This window comes from Xenopus laevis, chromosome 9_10L (genome assembly GCF_017654675.1).
Source record: "Xenopus laevis strain J_2021 chromosome 9_10L, Xenopus_laevis_v10.1, whole genome shotgun sequence".
Taxonomy (NCBI): Eukaryota; Metazoa; Chordata; class Amphibia; order Anura; family Pipidae; genus Xenopus; species Xenopus laevis.
In genome coordinates this window covers 120585115-120605816 of record NC_054387.1, presented here as the reverse complement: position 1 = coordinate 120605816, position 20702 = coordinate 120585115, and the positions used below count along the sequence as shown (strand labels likewise).

At 41.4% G+C, this 20702-nt stretch overlaps 1 protein-coding gene across 2 annotated transcripts in view; it reads right to left on the bottom strand.

Annotated features, from left to right (window-relative positions):
- Positions 1 to 20702, bottom strand: part of lmf1.L (lipase maturation factor 1 L homeolog) — a 221404-nt gene that overhangs the window by 164404 nt on the left and 36298 nt on the right. For both annotated transcript variants that reach the window (XM_041577426.1, XM_018236594.2), the window contains exon 3: positions 12279 to 12289. In XM_041577426.1, coding sequence (XP_041433360.1) covers positions 12279 to 12289 — 11 coding nt within the window. The remainder of the gene's footprint in view (positions 1 to 12278; positions 12290 to 20702) is intronic.

Sequence of the window (20702 nt, the reverse complement as noted above, 5' to 3'; positions counted from 1 at the left end):
TTTGATTGACATCTCAGATATTTAAACACCTTTATAACGGGTATGGATCTAATTAAAAAAAGAATTTGGGTTCAACGTTTAATTTACAAAGGACTTTCCTCATACAGCTTTTTATGTCTGGATGACAGATCCACTTAAAGGGATGGTTAACTTTTAATATGTTATAGAATGGTCAATTCTAAGAAACTTTACAATTGGTCTTCATTATTTATTTTTTTATATAGTTCTTTTTACTTTTCTGATTCTTTACAGTTTTCAAACGGAGTCACTGACCCCATCTAAAAAACAAATGCAGTGCAAGGCTACACTGCTTATTGCTACTTTTCATTACTATTTATTTCTATTCAGGCCTCACCTTTTCATATTCCTGGTCATTTGGACCATAGCAACCAGACTGCCGATATTGCAAACTGGAGAGCTGCTGAATAAAAAGCTACATAACTCAAAAACCACACATAATAAAAAATGAAAACCTATTGCAAATTGGCCAGATCTCGATCGGGCAGGTTAAAAAATCACTTCGGATCTCGGCCACATCTATGCGTCCCCGCGATCCGACCACCTGTATCGATCCGTTATGATCCGATCGTTGGGGCCTAGGGACCACGATCGGATCAGTCCGTTATCGCCCACTTCAATGTGGGCATATTGGGGAGAGATTCGCTCGTTTGGCGACATCACCAGACAAGCGGATCTCTACGTCTATGGCCCTTTCAGGTATAAAGATCCAAATTATGGAAAGATCCGTTATCTGGAAAACCCCAGATCCTGAGCATTTTAGATAACAGATCCCATACCTGTACATGTATGAGCAAGATTAAGTCTAATAACCTTCTCCTATGTGCCAAGAGTAACCATCCTAAAAGCAGCCATAGATGGCACCTGGAGATGGCAGTTTTGACAGACCATCCTGCAATGGGATCACAGTCGACAGTCCCAGACTTTTCCCGCAAAGAGGGAGAAACAGCAGCTAATTGTGATAGTGTCGCCGCCCAAACATATCTGCCTCAGCTCTTACTGACAGGACAATTACACTGATAATCTGTTACAATGATAGACGCCTACATCAAAATACGGGAGATGTGAGGGGGTGGGAAGCCGTTAGTAGAATAATTATTAAGATAAAGGGGGAAACACTGTTAAAGTATCTTTGGAGCTCGGGACCTGTATATTCCCTGTGTTGAGCATGAAGGAATATGTCATTTTTCTTATTTTAAACAGACGCAGAGCTGCTTCCGGGGGGATCTTTTGTCCTTTTCGCCCCAGTTATTCTGTTTATGAATCCGGTTATGGACTCAGGATTTAGCAGTGATGTAAACAACAAGCTTTAAGCTGGATCTCTGACCGCTGTGATCTGAATGCCATAAAGCATGAATCAACTGCTGCTTTGTAAGGGAAATGAAGGCAACTCAACTGTATAATAATTCTAACCTATGCAGGCATCAATATGGCTGGAAACCAGAGGATCCTGGTATGAACCAACCCCACACATATCCTACAAAGACCCCAGCTGCAGTCCTCTTCCCACATTTACTATGCATGCAGGGGCAAAGGAGTGGGGCAGGCTGGGTCAAACACTACACCATGGGGGTATATTTATCAAAGAGTAAAGTCAGTGGTCACCATAGTCCTCTAGAGGGAAACTCCGCCACTCTCCATTCATTTCTATGGGATTTTGAAAGGCGCATTTATCAAAGGATGGACTTTCATCCATTGATAAATCCTCTTTTAAAAATCCCATAGAAATGAATGGAGAGTGGCACAATTTTCATTCTGTGGTGATCTCTAATTTCACTCTTTGATAAATATACCCCTATGTCTTCATACCTCCCAACATTCTGGAAATAGAAAGAGGGACAGAAGCGTGGCGAAAAATTTTTTTGGCCACATCCCCTAATTACCATGTTCATTTTACAAAATTTGGCAAGTTATGAAAGTCTGAACACATTTCTGTGGTTTTTATGTTTTATTATAGTTTTGCTAATAAAGGTGAATTGCTCTTTAAGCTGCAAGTCACAGTTTCCCCGAAAAGACATCTTAAATTGAATTTACAATTGTTTCTTTGCTTATATTAAAGTGTTACAAAAGTATCTAAGGGCAGCTGCCACGTATTCTGGGCTCTGCCAAAAGCCAATTAAGTTAGAAACTTTGTATCTTTTTCTGGCTGTTCAATGAAATTCAATTTGGGACTGCGGGTTGAGCTGTCAAAATCGGGACTGTGTTGTGAAAAAACGGATAGTTGGTAGGTATGGTTGACGGCTGTTCATCCCTGATCTATGCTGCCTTGTAGTCATGTGTGGGTTGGGTAAACCCACAACCAATCAACCCTCCCTCTACACGCGCCCGACTTCAGGGTTCCTTTTATAGCCCTGCCGATGAGTCACAAAAGGGGCGGGACGAGCAGGCGCACGGCTATAAAACAGGAAGCTGGAAGTGTAAAATGGCGGGCGGGAAGAGCAGGAAGAAGAGCTTGATCCAGACCCGTCCACCACCGGCAAATGGGGGTGCGAGGTCAGCCCGAACCCAATCCACCAGCAGGTAAACCAAGAACTTGGGATAAGTGGTTGCAAAGCAAGTGGATCTTCACGTGTATAGTGTGTTTAAGGTATCTCAGATCATACTTCCATCTAACATCAGGAAATCTTGTAACATACCAAGCAAACCTGGATTTTAAGGACATGAGTGGTAGTCACTTTCCAGCTTTCATATAAGGGTCACTGACCCCATCTAAATAACAAATGCTCTGTAAGGCTACACATGAATTGTTATTGCTACTTTTGATTACTCTTTCTATTCAAGCCCTCTCCTATTCATATCCCAGTCTCTCGTTCAAATCAATGCATGGTTGCTAGGGTAATTTAGACCCTAGCAACCGGATTGGTGAACAACCCTTTTACTCGGCACGGGCAGTGAGTGGAGGCGGGGAGTGGGTGGAGGCAGGGCGGGAGTGGGTGGAGCGTGGGTGGAGGCGAGGCGGAGTTTGGGTGGAAAGGTTGGGAGGATGGGGAGTATGGGGTTCGGAGTGCACCGGGCCCCTCGGAAGATTTTTTTGCAGGAGGCCCAGCGCACTCTAGTTACTCCACTGTGTTGGCTCATAAACAGCGAGGCCCTGTGTCCAGGGAAGTCCATAAAGGTTCCATCTGCTGCACAAAGAAGCAAGGTTTATGGGGTTACACAGGGATTGGGGGGATAGTGGGCCTTTTCTGGGCATCTGAGTTGGATTGGGGGTATGACCCAGTGTAGAATCCCAGTCTCTCGTTCAAAGAGGCAGGGTTTATGGGGGGTACACAGGGATTGGGGGGATAGTGGGCATTTTCTGGGCATCTGAGTTGGATTGGGGGTATGACCAAGTGTAGAATCCCAGTCTCGCGTTCAAATCAATGCATGGTTGCTAGGGTAATTTAGACCCTAGCAACCAGATTGCTGAAATGACCAACTGGAGAGCTGCTGAATAAAAGACTTAACAGCTCAAAAACCACAAATAATAAAAAATGAAAACCTGTTGCAAATTGTCTCAGAATAGCGCTCTCTACATCATACTAAAAGTTAACTCAAAGGTGAACAAACCCTTTTACTGTCCCTTTAACTACAGCCATATCTGACCTGCCCAGCAATACTGTAAGGAATAAACTCTGTGGAATATAAATTATATCCATTGCATAATAGGCACAGGGACGTGGCTTCCCCATTAGCAGCCACATAGACCTGAAGGGATAATTTTAGACTATTTGCTTTTCTCATGTTATTAGAGGAAGGGGGATAGGAAGTGACCCCACTGACCCCTAAACCCACTGCACTGACCCCTCGGCCTTCCCTGCTGTTTTCATGGTGCTTGTTAAACGCTCAGCTGCTGTGGCAAGCAAACTTCCCCTGCACAGATGGTCGAAATCCATACAGGTGCCACAGGGCCACGGTGAAAGGAACAGTGAGGGCAATGAGCTTGGCTATGAGAGAGCTGTGATGGCTAGGAGAATGTTTCCCTTCTGCGGAAGTCCAGCCTAGCAACCCCAGCTCATTTAGCCTGAATATATGCAGAATATTTAGCAGGAGAGCTGCTCTGGGGCATTGCAAATGAGCACTTCTCCGGCGCTCCAAACGGATACCAGCTTTCAGAGAACGGTCAATGGATTGCAGCACAATGGTGATTTCACAGGGTTCGGGTTAATAGAAGGGTGATGATTGTTAAGGGTAACCTCTACTGTGTCTTGGGAAGGAAAAATATACACACTTTTTTTTTTCTTTCTATGGAAACGGATGCTGGTTATCATCACTGGCACTGTTGCACCACTATTCTATACCCTAAGGCAATGGCATATGGAGCGATTGAGAACGATTGCAATTGCCCCTCCAGGTGCAAAAGTAGGTCAGGCCATTAAAGGGGTGGTTCACCTTTAAGTGAACTTTTAGTACATTATAGAATGGCCAGTTCTCAGCAACTTTTCAACTGGACTTTTTTTTTTATAGTTTTTTAATTATTTGCAGCTTTCAAATGGGGGTCACTGACCCCATCTAAAAATTAAATGCTCTCTAAGACTACATATTTGTTTACATTGCTAGTTTTTATAACTTGTCTTTCTATTTAGCCCTCTCCTATTCATATTCCAGTCTCTTATTCAACTCAATGCATGGTTGCTAGGGTCATTTGGACCCCAGCAAACAGATTGCGGAACTTGCAAATTGGAGAGCTGCTGAATAACCCACCAACCTGCAGCTACAGGTTTTCTGAGGATGCTGGGAGCTGTAGTTTAGGAACAGCTGGAAATATTCATGTTGGATTAGTGGCATAACTATAGAGGTCTGCTTTCTCTATAGCTAACAAGAAACCCATCCCCCAGTCAATCTCTTACTGTGGCGGGAATGGGGGGCGCAAGTCGGCAAGGGCAGTGAGTGGAGGCGGGGAGTGAGTGGAGGCAGGGCGGGAGTGGTGGAGGTGGGGCGTGGGTGGAGCCGAGGCGTGGGTTGAAAGGTTGGGAGGATGGGGAGTATGGTGTTCGGAGTGCACCGGGCCCCTCTGAAGATTTTTTTGCAGGAGGCCCAGCGCCTCCACTGTTACTCCACTGTGTTGGCTCATAAACAGCGAGGCAATGTGTCCAGGGGAAGTCCATGAAGGTTCCCTCTGCTGCACAAAGAGGCAGGGTTTATGGGGGGTACACAGGGATTGGGGAGATAGTGGGCATTTTCTGGTCATCTGAGTTGGATTGGGTAAAGCACTGCGTATCTTGACAGCGCTATATAAATAAATGATGATGATGATGATGATTGGGGGTATGACCAAGTATAGAATTCAGTTGCCCCCTTTTTTTCATCCACTATTTTACTTAAGTGTCCTACAAAGGCAGTAGTATGGGTCCCAAATACTAGAGTCCTGCAGTGGGTCGAGTACCCACAAAAACCTGCGGTACCCTGTGGGTTGCAGGTAGAAGTTTCGGAAGCGGGTATAGACGCAGGTCGGCGGTTCTCTGGGTTTGCGGGTCGTGGTTCGTGTCTTCTCAATAGCAAGTTTTACTCCTTTATATCTGATCACGCCTACTTCCAATGATGTCACTTCCGGTTTACAATGATAGCACTTCCTGTTTCTTGATGGTCAGGGGGTCGCGGATCGGGTCCCAGATAAGGTACTTGCGGGTTGGGTCGGGGGTTCAAGCGGGTAAGTATGCGGGTTGCGGGTCAGGTTCGGGTTTAACAAACTGGTTCAGCGCAGGACTCTACCAAATACTTAGATGGCAGCCTGACTGTGACACTGGCAATGTGCTGGCCCTATATGCTTAGTCCAAACTGCTTTGCTGATACAGGAGCAGCTCCCCACCTTCCACAGCACATGCCTTTAATCCCTGGTTATAAATTACTCCCAACCTTATTTTAAGTGGAGTCTGACCAGGTCAGCAGACAGGCTAACAAGACACACATAAATCAGCCCGGATGGGAAGTGACTGTATATCAAGTAAAGGCGCACAAACTCCAAGAAAGCTGCGGCTCCTATTCCTCGACAGTTGCCTGTTGCAGCTTCATATCCCAGATTTCCCTCTGGCCTCCTCAGTTTCACTAAAAGTCCTGCTCACTTCCAGGAGTCTGACTAACTGTGCAAGGCTGGTACAGTGTCCAGAGGAATCGCTTCTCCTGGGAACCACAAAATAAAACTATATGCCATTTCGTGAAATATCTTTCATTATGGAGATTCATATTCCTCAGGCTTAGCTTCCCCTTTAGCTACAAAGCAGCAGACAGTTGAAAGAGTTCATTTAGAAATAGAAGGCATAAAGACAACTGATTTAAAGGAGGTGTAGCCGGAGACTCCTAAAAGTCCAATATAAGTTCTATTTTTTTTTTTTTTGGAAGAGTAGTGCTTTGTACAAGGGGAACGCCTAAGCTGGCACAGTGATGGGGTGTCTCGTTTCACAGAATATGGAAAAACCAGGAGAGTTATCCCTGTAATGGATAGTTCCATTGCAACCATGTTTGTCTAGCCACACCCCCTCAGATGCTAATAGGCCACACCCCAACCATGATGCTAAACCAGGGGATTAGAAAGTGTGGCTGAAACATAAGGATTCTGACCTATACAGTTTCAACAAGACACATATTAACTCCCCATGCTGAATGGCTTACTAGGAACCAGGGGCGTAACTATAGAGGAAGCAGACCCTGCGGCTGCAGGGGGGCCCAGGAGTTATAGGGGCCCCATGAGGCCCTAATTCATATACAATTTCAATAAATATTGGAGAACAAGTCAACCTCTAAACATTTTGGGGGCCTGAAAAATAATTTGCTGTGGGGCCCAGTAATATCTAGTTACGCCACTGCTAGGAACACTTGGACATGAATAGTGATTAAGGGGTCTATTTACTAAACTCCGAATTTATCTGGTCAGGCTTTTTGGGGCAAAACACAAATTTTTCAGTTTTTTTTTTTCAACTCGAAATTGTCAAGACTTATTAAAGCGTGATGCTGCAAAAAGCCTGAATCCAAAAATCCACCATCTCAGACTTGCCAAGGTTTTGTATAAGTCAATGGCAGAGGTCCCTATCCTAAGTAGGGATGCCTCGAATCCAGGATTCGGTTCAGGATTCGGCCTTTTTCAGCAGGATTTGGATTCGGTTGAATCCTTCTGCCCAGCCGAACTAAATCTGAATTTGCATATGCAAATTAGGGGCAGGGAGGGAAATCGCGTGACTTTTTGTCACAAAACAAGGAAGTAAAACATGTTTTCCCCCTGCATATGCAAATTAGGATTTGGTTTCAGTTCGGTTTTCAGCCAAAGGATATGGGGGTTCGACCAAATCCAAAATAGTGGATTCTGTGCATCCTTAATCCTAGGGATACCGTGGTCTGCTCTGGGTTAATCCCGAAAATCCGGTCATTTGGGGCAAAAAACAGAAAAAAACATATGATTCTAGGGAAAAAAAACAAATAATTGTACGATATGGTTTTTCGTATGATTTGTACAAGCTTTTTAAATAATTAATCAGGTCAAAACAGGTATGGGAGTTTGGTTGTGTTTTTTTTTATTAAAATAATGACAGATTTTAGTATATAACCCAATACATGTAGATCCAGGGTATAACTGATACCCTAATTCCTTGGTAATCTGGGATTCTAATTGGAGAATAACGGTATCAAAAACACACAGCCACACTGGGCCTATTTTCCCTTTAAACACTGGAAGCTCATCGACATTCCTATGGAGACAAGTGAGACTTCCATATAAATCAGCCAATGCCTTGACATGGAATTGGCTGTGTCTGGAATAGTTTAAAGAAAGTAGGGGGCTTGTTCCTATAATAAATGGGGGGGGACTCGGAGCTGACTTACTTTCAGCTAATTGCTTCCTGCAGGCGGGCTGCTTCAGTGCACTAATGGGTTTTAATAAAAACTTCCAATTGGGCCAGTAAACCCCTCATTAAGCTGTTCTGAGAGGATGAATTTAAAGGAGGGGAGGGCAGCAGGGTCACCAGGAATATGGAAGTCACCCCTGCTGCTGCCGAGTGATGATCTGCTGATTGGAAACATACCCGGGGGTTACTGTCCTGGTCCAGTCACAAGTTTTTAAAGGGTCTGGAGAATAGTTTTAATGCAGAGGAACTGGAAACTAAACCCTAGTTATAATTAAAGTTCATCTAATATCACGTGCCCTCCAGTTAGTCAAAAACTTTGGGCCTCGGTCTTCCAACCCAACTGCTATGGGGTAGTGCAAATCAACACCTTTGGTCCTCAGGCTTTTAACCCAACTGCTATGGGGTAGTGCAAATTCCGACCCAATGTCAGTTGGTCATCAACTTTGGGCCTCAGTCTTCCTACCCAACTGCTATGAGGTAGTGCAAATTTTGACCCAATACCAGCTGGCCAACAACTTTGGGCTCAGGCTTCTAACCCAACTGCTATGGGGTAGTGCAAATCAACACCCTTTGAGCTTAGAATTCCAACCCAACTGCCTAGGGGTATTGCAAATTAACACCTTTGGACCCCAGGCTTCCAACCCATCTGCTATGGAGTAGTGCAAATCAACACATTTGGACCCCAGGCTTCCAACCCAACTACTATTGGGTAGTGCAAATCAACACCGTTGGACCCCAGGCTTCCAACCCAACTACAGTGAGGTTGTGGAATGCACTGCCGGGTGATGTTGTGATGGCTGATTCAGTTAATGCCTATAAGAATGGCTTGGATGATTTTTTGGACAGACAAAATATCAAAGGCTACTGTGACTCTATAGTTAATATAGATATGGGTATATATAATTTATGTGAAAGTTGGGAGGGGCATGTGAATGGATGCTGGGTTTTCATTTGGAGGGGTTGAACTTGATGGAGTTTGTCTTTTTTCAACCCGACTTAACTATGTACTATAGGTTAGTGCAAATCAACACCTTTGGACCTCAGATTTCCAACCCAACTGGTATGGGGTTGTACAAATTTTGACCAAAAATACCAGCTGGCCAACAGCTTTGGGCCTCAGGCTTCAAACCCAACTACTATTGGTGGTGCAAATCAACACCTTTGGACCTAAGGGTTCCAACCCAACTCCTATGGGGTGGTGCAAATTTTGAACCAATGCCAGTTGGTCAACAATTTTAGGCCTCAGCTTCTAACCCAACTGCTACGGGGTGGTAAGAATTTTGACCATAAGTCAAAAGAAGGAATAGGCCACACCATGTAGTGGCTCCAAGTGAATGAAGTGGTGCAAAGGTTTCACCCCAGGGAAACACAAGGAAGTAGGCCACACCATACGGATGGTGCAAATGTTCGAACACAGAGAAAAAAAGAAGGATTTTGGCTGCACTATTGAGTGGTGCACATTTTCACCACAAGCTAAAAGCAAGATATAGGTTATACCATTAAATGGTGCCTATGTTTCATCCCAGGGAAAGAAAATGTTGTAGGCCAAACCAGAGGTGGCCAGATGGGGTGTAAGCAGTAAAGTTATAAATAAACTAAACAAATATTTAGTAGAGGCTGATGGAAAATGGCCAGTTCAATAGGACCTGTGACGACGTCAGTTAATTTGAGATTTTACTTCTCAAATTCTCATGGTGTGCTGCATTTCATATATAACATTCATTTTAGGGTTACCTTTCCCTTTAAACATCAGGAAAAAAGGAAAAAAGTATCCAACGTGACTTAAAAAAAAAAAAAAAAAAAGCAATGCATATCAAAAGACTACGTCCCTGCAGAGAGCAGGAAGAGAGAAGGCACACAAAGCAAGGGTTCAGAATTTTTTTTTATCCCCCCTTTAAAGCAATTGTTCTTTGAAGTTCCAAGTCGCTTTCAAAGCTTGGAGAATTCTCCTCCTAGATAAAGGAAAAGCATGAGAGGAGCGGTTGTTCTAACTATATTATAACGCAAAAAATATTGTGGTTTTCCTGTGTTCTAGCAAAGCCAGCAAAGCATTTACATCTTATTTATCCTTCATTTTTTGGAACATCTCTTCCAAGGACAAAAAAAAAAAAAAAGAAAAAAAACGCCGGGGTCCCACTGGCTACAAAGAGTGCGGAGAACAAGCGCGGGTATCAGCTAAGGATAAGGACACAACAAGGCACTATGATTTTTTGGAAAGAGGAAACAGAGACCCAGAGAGCAGGTGAAACAAAAGACTGTTCTGATGATTAAAGGATGACTTTAGTCTTCAAAAGAATATGGCTAGAAATATTGCATTTTATATGCCGATTACACTGTACCAGCCCAGAGGTTCAGCAGTCAAATGACAATAATGATCCAGGCCTTCAAAGTTGTCCCCAGCAGCTCCCCATCTTGGATTTTGTTAGGCCATCTTTGGAGTGTCAGTGGCACTGCACATGCTCAGTGTGCTCTGGGCTGCTTTTGAGGAGCTAAGCTTAGGAGTCATTGCAAATCAGAAGCTGATGCTACAGGGCTGATTATTAATCAATATCAATGCTGACACATAATGCACTGGTTTCTATGCTGCCATGTCATGTGAATCTGAATGAATTAGCTGGTCCCTTAGCTCAGGTAACAGACAGCAGCCCGATGCCTACGGTGTCACTGGATGTGTAACAAAACTAAGGGCAAACTAAAACTTCAAACTCATTTTTGAGTTACCGTTTAGTATGATGTAAAGAGTGATATTCGGAGACAATTTGCAATTGGTTTTAATGTTTTATTATGTGGTTTTTGAGTTTGCAATTGGTTGGGCACAAATTCCCCTAGCAACCATGCAATGCTTTGAATAAGATACTGAAATATGAGGCCTGAATAGAAAGAGGAGTAATAAAAAGTAGCAATAACAATAAATTTGTAACCTTACAGAGTATTTGTTTTTAGATGGAGTGACCTCCATTTTAAAGCAGAAACATGTCAGAAAACTCATTGAAAGGCGAACCCCCAATTTAAAAAAGTGTTAATTGTTAATTAACAGAATTGTTAATTTTGTAATACATACAGGGAGCTCTTGAATTCCACGTTGTGCACCCAAGTACAAGAGAGCCCCAGTGCCAACACTCCCAGCTCGCACATTCTATCACTAACCACAACACAGAAGCAATAAATACCTCAATATGCCAAGTCTAATCAGTAGGGATGCACCTAATCCACTATTTCGGATTCGGTCGAACCCCCAAATCCTTTGTGAAAGATTTGGCCGAATACCGAAGCGAATCCAAATCCTAATAATGCAAATTAGGGGTGAGAAGGAGAAAATATTTTTTACTTCCTTGTTTTGTGACAAAAAGTAACGCAATTTCCCTCCCCACCCCTAATGGTGGCCATACAAGGGCAGATAAAGCTGCCGATATCGGTCGTTTGGACCAATTTGACAGCTTATCTGCCCGTGTATGGGGGCTTCCGACGGGTCTTCCCGATCGATATCTGGCCACGATATCGATCGGGAAGGTTGGATTTTTACCCGACCGACCCGTCGGAGCCGCTTGGCGCATCGTAATTCGATCGTTCGGCCATACGCCCGAATTACCCCCGATATAGCCACGCAGTTTAGTGGCATATCGGGGAAAGATCCGCTCGTTTGGCGATGTCGCCAAACGAGCGGATCTTGGAGTCTATGGCCACCTTAATTTGCATATGCAAAATAGGATTCGGATTTGGTTCGGCCAGGCAGAAGGATTCAGCCAAGTCTGAATTCTGCTGAAAAAGGCCGAATCCCGAACCGAATCCTGGATTCGGTGCATCCCTACTAATCAGGGACCCCAAAATAACTATGAACCCCCGACTCATGCAACTGACTGACAGGTTGGGCACACTCCGTCTGCAAAGCTGCACATGGCTTTTGGGTATGGATGCACCGAATCCCCTATTTTGGATTTGGCTGAACCCCCCGAATCCATCGTGAAAGATTCGGCCGAACACCAAACCAAAACCTAATTTGCATATGCAAATTAGGTGTGGGAAGGGGGAAAACATTTTTTAACTTTCATGCTTTGTGACACAAACTCATGCGATTTCCCTCCCCGTCCCTAATTTTCATATGCTAATGAGGATTCGGATTTGGTTCGGCCAGGCAGAAGGATTTGGCTGAATCTGAATCCTGCTGAAAATGATCGAATCCTGGCAAATCCCGAACCGAATCCTGGATTCAGTGCATCCCTACTTTTGGGCAAAAATATTCTGTTTTTATTTTGATCAAAGCAAATTTATGTAAAAAAAAAAACCAACTTGCTTTTACCTGCCGTTATTATTTTATTTAAGAAATTGATATTTCATGTAAAGCCTCTCAAGGGAAAGAAAGAGATTCACTTTCATCTTATAATTCATGGGCAAAACTCTTACCAAGATATTCAGTTTGATTTGTTTGTTCTTAATCTGGTCACTTACCAAAGGAATACCTGCAATAGAAGGGAGAAGTTGGTTATTGTCCATGCGATAAACGTCAATGCAAATCATATTTACTGTATAAATTCATTCAATTGGACTTGTTTTTTTTCATTTTGAATGCATCTCACCAATGTCGCCATACCATAATATTCAGTCATATTTTTATATAATATAATTCCCCATTATGTGCTTCTTCTCTATTGGCAACAATCTCAACTGGGCCAAACTTTCATAACTGAGATCCTCAATTGCCTTTGAGCTTAGTATGGTGAATCCCAACCAGCGGCTCACGAACAACATGTTGCTCACCAACCCCCTCGACTCAAAGCAGGTGATTATTTTTGAATTCCAGGCTTGGAGGCAAGTTTTGGTTGTATAAATATCAAATATACTGCTAAACACAGTCTCCTGTAGGCTGCCAGTCCACATAGAGGCTACCAAATAGCCAATCACAGCCCTTATTACGCATCCTTAGAATCGTTTTAGATGTTTGTGCTGCTCTCCTACTCATTTTATATTTGTATGTGGCTCATGGGTAAAAAAGGTTGGGGACCCCTGGCTTAGTCACTCTTCTCCATACAGAAGCATACTGCATACCACTGCTCTAAACCCCTTTTAAAGGAAAACTAAAGCTTAACTAAAGAAGTAGGTTAAAAATGTTGTACATTACGTTTTAGGCTTCTGTACCAGCCCAAGGCAACCACAGCCCTTTAGCAGTAAAGATCTGTGTCTCCAAAGATGCCCCAGTAGCTCCCCATCTTCTTTTCTGCTGATTCACTGCACATGCTCTGTGCTGCTGTCACTTACTGAGCTTAGGGACCCACTCACAATATACAGTACACATAGAATAGAAATGTCACAATATAAGGCTGATTAGTAATTAATACAGATAATTACTACATGGCAGCACAGAAACCAGTGCAATTAGCATCAGAATTTAATAATCAGCAAACCTGTAGCATCAGCTTATATTACAGAGGAACCTCATTTTCTGCTGGATAATTAGTGACGAGCCCTAAGCTTAGCTTCTCAACAGCCAATCAGAGCCCACTGAGCATGTGAGTGTCACAGACACTTTCCAAGATGGTGACCCCCTGTGACAAGTTTAAAGTCCTGGATCATTGCTGCTATTGACAAGCTGAAACTTTAGGCTGGTGCAATAAGTTCACTATATAAAATATGGTATTTTTAGCCACATTCATTTTTAAGGTTTAGTTCTCCTTTAATACAGAACAATATTTTTACAGTCTTTGCTGCTGCTGACTGGCATTATCTGCCATAGCTATTGTCAAAGTCACTGAGGTGTTATAGTACTTGACCATAAATATATACTGGCATGGGACCTGTTATCCAGAATGCAAGGGGAGCTGGGGTCTTCCAGATAATATATCTATCTGTAATTTGAATCTCCATACTTTAAATGACAGATTTATTAAGGTTTAAGTTGTCTTTTCCATGACAATTCTAGTTTTCGAGTTTATATTTTTGTCAAAATTCACATTTTCCGGTTAAAAAATAAATAAAAACATTCTCGAGATTTATTATACCCCGATTCTGGAAATAGCTTGAATTAAAAAAAAAATCTAAAACGTGTTGAGGTCAAGTAGGAGTCTTTGGCATGGGGTCCCTTAACTTATTTGAAGATGTTAATAGCCTTCATGATGTTTGAGTTTTTTTTCGGAAGATTTTGCCCAAAAACGCAATCAATTCAAGCGATTTTAGTCTTTTATCGCCGAAAACTCAAACAATTCGAGTTTTTGGGTTGCTAATCTTGAGTTTTTTCCATTGGATTTTTTTTTAAATTGGAAACCATTTGAGTTGAGAGTTCATTGAGTTCATTCAAGGCATACAAAACTCTAAGGGGTTTATTTCTTAAAGTCCGAATTTATCTCATTCTTTCTATTAAAAAAATCCAACCAACTCAGAATAGTCGATTGGACCTTATTTATCATAGAAATTACTCGTTAAAATCGGTTTAGGCAAAAAATCGTTCCCACCAAAATCTGACTTTTGGCGCCAAAATTCGATTTTCAAAATTTGATTTTTGGCCTGAACTCAGAGCGGACCATGATATTGAAATGGGACCTTTGCCATTGACTTCTACAGGACCTTGACAGCTTGGAAATGGTGGATTTTTCCGATTATGACTTGTTTTCAGCCTCGGAGGTTAATAGATTGCTAAAAAAAAATCCGATTTTTTTTTTTTTGGTAAAAAAACCCGGAATTTTTCATGATTTTTGTATTCGGAGTTTAATGAATAACCCCCTAAGATTCGACCTTTGATAAATAACCCCCTAAGTCTACTTAAAAATAATTTACACTTGAATTAAACTTAATAGGATTGGTTTGCCTCCAATAAGAATTCATTAGATCTTAGTTTGGATCAAGAACAAGCTTTGTTGATAACAAGTTTCCCAATAACAGGTCCTATAGCTGCACTCTTGAGATCTAGAAGAAACAAGTCTTCCCATCTCAAATTCTACCATCTACTAACAGTTATTACTCTGCACAATGAAATTGGAACGATTGTGTTTTTTTTTCAGGACAGACTGGAGAAAGGGAAACAAGAGAGACAGGAGACCTCATTAAGTCATGGGCACAGGATGCTGAAGAGATGCTCTGGCCGGCCATCCCGAAATCTATCTTTGAAATCCAATCCGCCCTCCAGAGTGTAAGAATTTCAACAGACTGACCCAGACTGCAAGTCAACTTTTTAATTATTATTTTTGGTACATTTATCAAGTAAGTCTTTCTAAGAGGAGGGGGCTGAAAAGGATGTCCTGTGTGTGGAGGGCACCAAGTATTCCTTGGATCAATTCACAGGATATAAACTGTATTTAATCAAAGACACAGTTACATCGCTGCCTAATAGAGAGGGATATTCTGAGACAATTAGCAACTGGTTTTCATTTTCTATTATTTGTGTTTTTTGAGTTATTTCGCTTTTTACTCAGCAGACTCCAGTCTGCAATTTCAGCAATCTGGTTGCTAGTGTCCAAATTACTCTAGCAACCATACATTGATTTGAATAAGAGATTGGAATATGAACAGGAGAGGGCATAGATAGAAATATGAGTTATTTAGCTTTTCATTCAGCAGTTCTCAAGTTTGCAGTAGCAGCAATCTGGTTGCTAGGGTCCAAATTACCTTAGCAACCATGCACTGATGTGAAAAAGAGACTGGAATATGAACTGGAGAGGCCTGAATAGAAAGATGAGTAATAAAAAGTAGCAATAAGAATACATTTGTAGCCTTACAGAGCATTTGTTTTGTAGATGGGGACAGTGACCCCCATTTAAAAGCTGGAAAGAGTCAGAAGGGGATGGCAAATAATCCAAAAACTATGAAAAATAAAAATGAAGACCAATTAAAAAATTGCTTAGTATTGGCCATTCTATAACATAGTAACAGTTAACAGGGGTTGTTCACCTTCAAACAACTAGTTGGTTTCAGATAGATCACCAGAAATAACAACTTTGTCCAATTACTTTCTATTTTCTATGTGTTACCATGTTTCTAAAATTAAAGTGTAAAGTGCTATTTTTCACCTACTAAGCAGCTCTGGGAGGGGGGGTCGCCGACCCTGTAAACTTCTAAATTGATACATTAAGTTGATACATTTCTTATCTATGTCCCTGCTGAGCAGAATCTTTGAGTTTCATTACAGGCAGCTGTTAGACTTGATACAATAGTTGCTAATACTCCAGAGATGCTGCTGAGAAATGGATCAACTAAATGTTGCAAAATTGTAACCGTTCAGAATCTGCACCTGAATTACTGAGCTGCCAGACTCAAACACCAGAGACACCAACATTCAACTTTACACTTAGATGGAAAAACAGTAAAAAATAAATAATGGGAAGTAATTGAAAAAAAAAGTCTTTAATTTTGAGTAACAATCTGAAAACAGCTGAACTGAAAAAAGTTTTGGGAAGGTGAACAGCCCCTTTAAAAGGTGAACCACAGCTTTAAAGAAGAGACTCTCCTTTAAACAAACTCTTGGTATGATGCAGACAATTTACATCTAGTCTTCATTTTACACTTTTTGTGTTTTTCAGCAGCTATCTGGTAGCTAGGGTCCAATGTACCCTAGCAACCAGGCAGTGGTTTAAATGAGAGACTGAACCATGAATAGGAGAGAATAGAAGGATAAGTTAAAGACAATACTAAAAGATAAATTGTAGCTTCGCTAAGCAATCATTTTTTTTGGTTGCTGGGGTGATTGATGTTCATTTGAAGGCTGAAAAGAGTCAGAAAACTAAGGCAAATAATTCATAAGCTTTAAAAAGTTGCTGAGAACATACTAAAGGCCAACCTAAAGGAGTGGTTCACCTTTGACTTAACTTTTATAATGTTATAGAATATCCAGTTCTAAGCATTTTACAATTGGTCTTCTTTATTTATTTTTAATAGTTTTACAATTATTTCCCTTCTTCTTCTGGCCCTTTCCAGCTTTTAAATGGGGGTCACTAAAAAACAAATGCTCTGTAAGGCTACAGATTTACTATTAGTGCTACTTTTAATTACTCCTCTTTCTATTCAGGCCTCTCCTATTCATATTCCAGTCTCTTATTCAAATCAATGCATGGTTGCTAGGGTAGTTTGAACCCTAGCAACCAGACTGCTGAAATTGCAAACGGGAGAGCTGCAGAATAAAAAGCCTAATAACTCAGAAACCATTAATAATAAAAAATGAAAACCAATTGCAAATTGTCTAAGAATATCACTCTCTACATTATCTTAAAAATTAATTCAAAGGTGAACAACTCCTTTAAAGTAGAACCAACGGCTTAAAAATCTGAAGAGTCAGGATAGAAATGCTATGGCTCATGTTTTTGGCTCCTGTGCCCACGCAAGGCAACCACAGCCCTTTAGCAGTAAAGATCTGTGTCTCCAAAGATGCCCCAGTAGCTCCTGATCTTTTCTGCGGATTCACTGCACATGCTCTGGGCTGCTGTCACTTACCCTAAGCAGCTCTGGGGGGGGGGTAGCCGACCCTGTAAACGGTTCTAAATTGATACATTAAGTTGATACATTTCTTATCTTTGTCCCGGCTGAGCAGAATCTCTGGGTTTCATTACAGGCAGCTGTTAGAATTGATACAATAGTTACTAATACTCCAGAGATGCTGCTGAGAAATGGATCAACTAAATGTTGCAAAATTGTAACAGTTCAGAATCTGCACCTGAATTACTGAGCTGCCAGACTCAAACACCAGAGACACCAACATTCAACTTTACACTTTTTTTTGGAAAAACGGTAAAAAAAAAAGAAAGAAAAAAAAAGCCTATTTCTGGGGAACAATCTGAAAACAACTGAACTGAAAAAAAGTTTTGGAAGGTGAACAACCCCTTTAAGCTGGTGCAGCAAGTTCAGCATATAAAATATGGAATTAATTAGGGATGCCACTATTGTAGTACTCAGTCAAATCCTGAATCCTTTGTGAAATATTTGCCAGAATATTGAACTGAATACAAACCCTAATTTACATATGTAAGTTAGGGAAATGAGTGGGAAAGAACTGCGTATGGCTTTGAGCACGTTGGCTAAAAAATGTTTTGACTTTCTTGTTTGTGTAACAAAAAGCCATGTGATTTTCTGAATTCAGATTCGGTTCAGCGGCTGAAAAAGGCAAATCGAAACGGAATGCATCCCTAGCATTAATAGCTATATTAATCTTTTTACAATTTAATTATCTTTTAAAGGTGAAATAATCCTTTAATTAACTGAAAAGCAAATGAAAAATCCCCCCAGATGCAGAAATTTCATGAAATTGTGCCAGGCTGATGGTGAATTGTCCTTTCGTCCAGTCTCAATGGGTGCCCTTATCATCTAATTCTAGTGTGTGCAAATCCAAAAATCATGTAAATAACCATCTAAAAAATTAAAATCGCATGAGAACCCACTCAAGCTTTTTACAGCTGCTGCCCATATAAAGCTGCACCAGAAAAAATCTGCAAAAACACTCAGAACGGTCCCCGCTGGAAATTAGCATTTTAAGCAGAGCCCATAAATAGTTTTTTTTTTTAGTGCAAATTCAACAACGGGGGTGCTGCTGCCTCTCTTTATGCATAAACAGTATCGGATCCTAGCCCTGCGCTAAATTCAGACGACAGTGTGGAATCTGGAGAAATAATTATTTCTTTCGTATTTACCCTTCAACTTTCCGTTTCCCCATTACAGCGTGAGATTCGCCAGCATTTCATAAAGCTAAAGGTAGTTAGGCGATTCACGTCGGCTGGGATTTTACAGGGCTTCTGCTTATTCATCCCAGGCCCTAATCACTGTAATTTTCCAAATAACTCCAATGTCTGAAGAAACCAATGCGGTTTTATTGAAACAACATACGCTTTAGTAGTCTGCTGCAATTAGGGTGGTCATACCTCCGCTTTCATAGGAGCAACTCATGGAAAACACATTCTGAGGAACGCTAATGAAGTCTGCTCATCCAACTTCTATACATCATATTATGTATAAATATATATATATATATATATATATATATATATATATATATATACACACATATATATATACACACACATATATATATATATATATATATATATATATATATATATATATACACACACACACACACACACACACACACACACACACACACACACACACACACACACACACACACACACACACACACACACACACACACAGGATTCGGATCAGGATTCGGCCTTTTTCAGCAGGATTCGGATTCTGCCGAATCCTTCTGCCTGCCAAACCTAACCCTAATTTACATATGCAAATTAGGGGTGGGGAGGGAAATCGCGTAACTTTTTGTGGCAAAACAAGGAAGTAAAACATTTTTCCCACCCCTAATTTACATATGCGAATTAGGGTTCGGATTCGGAGAGAAAGATCATATAAAGGCACAAGGCTGCAGGCTGAGTTATACAGGGAACTCTGAGTATCACTCATGTATTATAAGGGATAATGTACCCCCTACTGTAAATGATAACAATATTTAAAGTCACTGAGGGGTTCTGTGACCATATAAAGGCACAAGGCTGCAGGCTGAGTTATGAAGGGATCTCTGAGTATCACTCATGTATTATAAGGGATAATGTACCCCCTACTGTAAATGATAAGGATATTAGAAGTCACTGAGGGGTTCTGTGTCCATATAAAGGCACAAGGCTGCAGGCTGAGTTATACAGGGAACTCTGAGTATCACTCATGTATTATAAGGGATAATGTACCCCCTACTGTAAATGATAAGGATATTAGAAGTCACTGAGGGGTTCTGTGACCATATAAAGACACAAGGCTGCAGGCTGAGTTATACAGGGAACTCTGAGTATCACTCATGTATTATAAGGGATAATGTACCCCCTACTGTAAATGATAAGGATATTAGAAGTCACTGAGGGGTTCTGTGTCCATATAAAGGCACAAGACTGCAGGCTGAGTTATACAGGGTTATTTGGGTAGGTCATGGGTGGGGTTTCGACATAATGGAATGTGGCTAGGGTGGATCAGGGGTGTGGGCATGAATAAGCTGGTTATTTCTGGGGAGTCTAAATCTGCTTGTTGGCCCTCTGCCTCATTGACCACTGGGTTATTAATTGGGGCCCCCTGGGGGTGAGACTTGTATCATTTTGTAGTACAGGTATGGGATCTGTTATCCGGAAACCAGATATCCAGAAAACTCTGAATTACGCAAAGACCATCTCCCATAGACTCCATTTTATCCAAATAATCCAATGTTTTTAAAAATGATTTCCTTATTGGGATGTTTTCTGAACAAAGATTTTTAGTGAAGCAGTATTCAGTTCAAAAATTTGGGTACCCTTGTAATTTTGCTAATATGAATGCATGTAACTGCTCAATACTGATTACTGACAACACCTAATTGGTTGGATTAGCTCGTTAAGCCTTGAACTTCATAGGCAGGTGTGTCCAATCATGAGAAAAGTTATTTAAGGTGACCAATTGCAAGTTGTGCTTCTGTTTGACTCTCCTCTGAAGAGTGACAGCATGGGATCCTCAAAGCAACTCTCAAAAGATCTGAAAACAAAGATTGTTCAGTATCATGGTTTAGGGGAAGGCTACAAAAAGCTCTCTCAGAGGTTTAAACTGTCAGTTTCAACTGTAAGGAATGTAATCAGGAAATGGAAGGTCACAGGCACAGTTGCTGTAAAACCCAGGTCTGGCAGGCCTAGAAAAATACAGGAGCGGCATATGTGGAGGATTGTGAGAATGGTTACAGACAACCCAAAGATCACCTCCAAAGACCTGCAAGAACATCTTGCTGCAGGTGGTGTATCTGTAAATCGTTCTACAATTCAGCGCAATTTGCACAAAGAACATCTGTATGGCAGGGGGATGAGAAAGAAGCCCTTTCTGCACTAACACCGTAGCTTATTAGACAAGCCACAGTCATTTTGGAACAAACAAAAATTG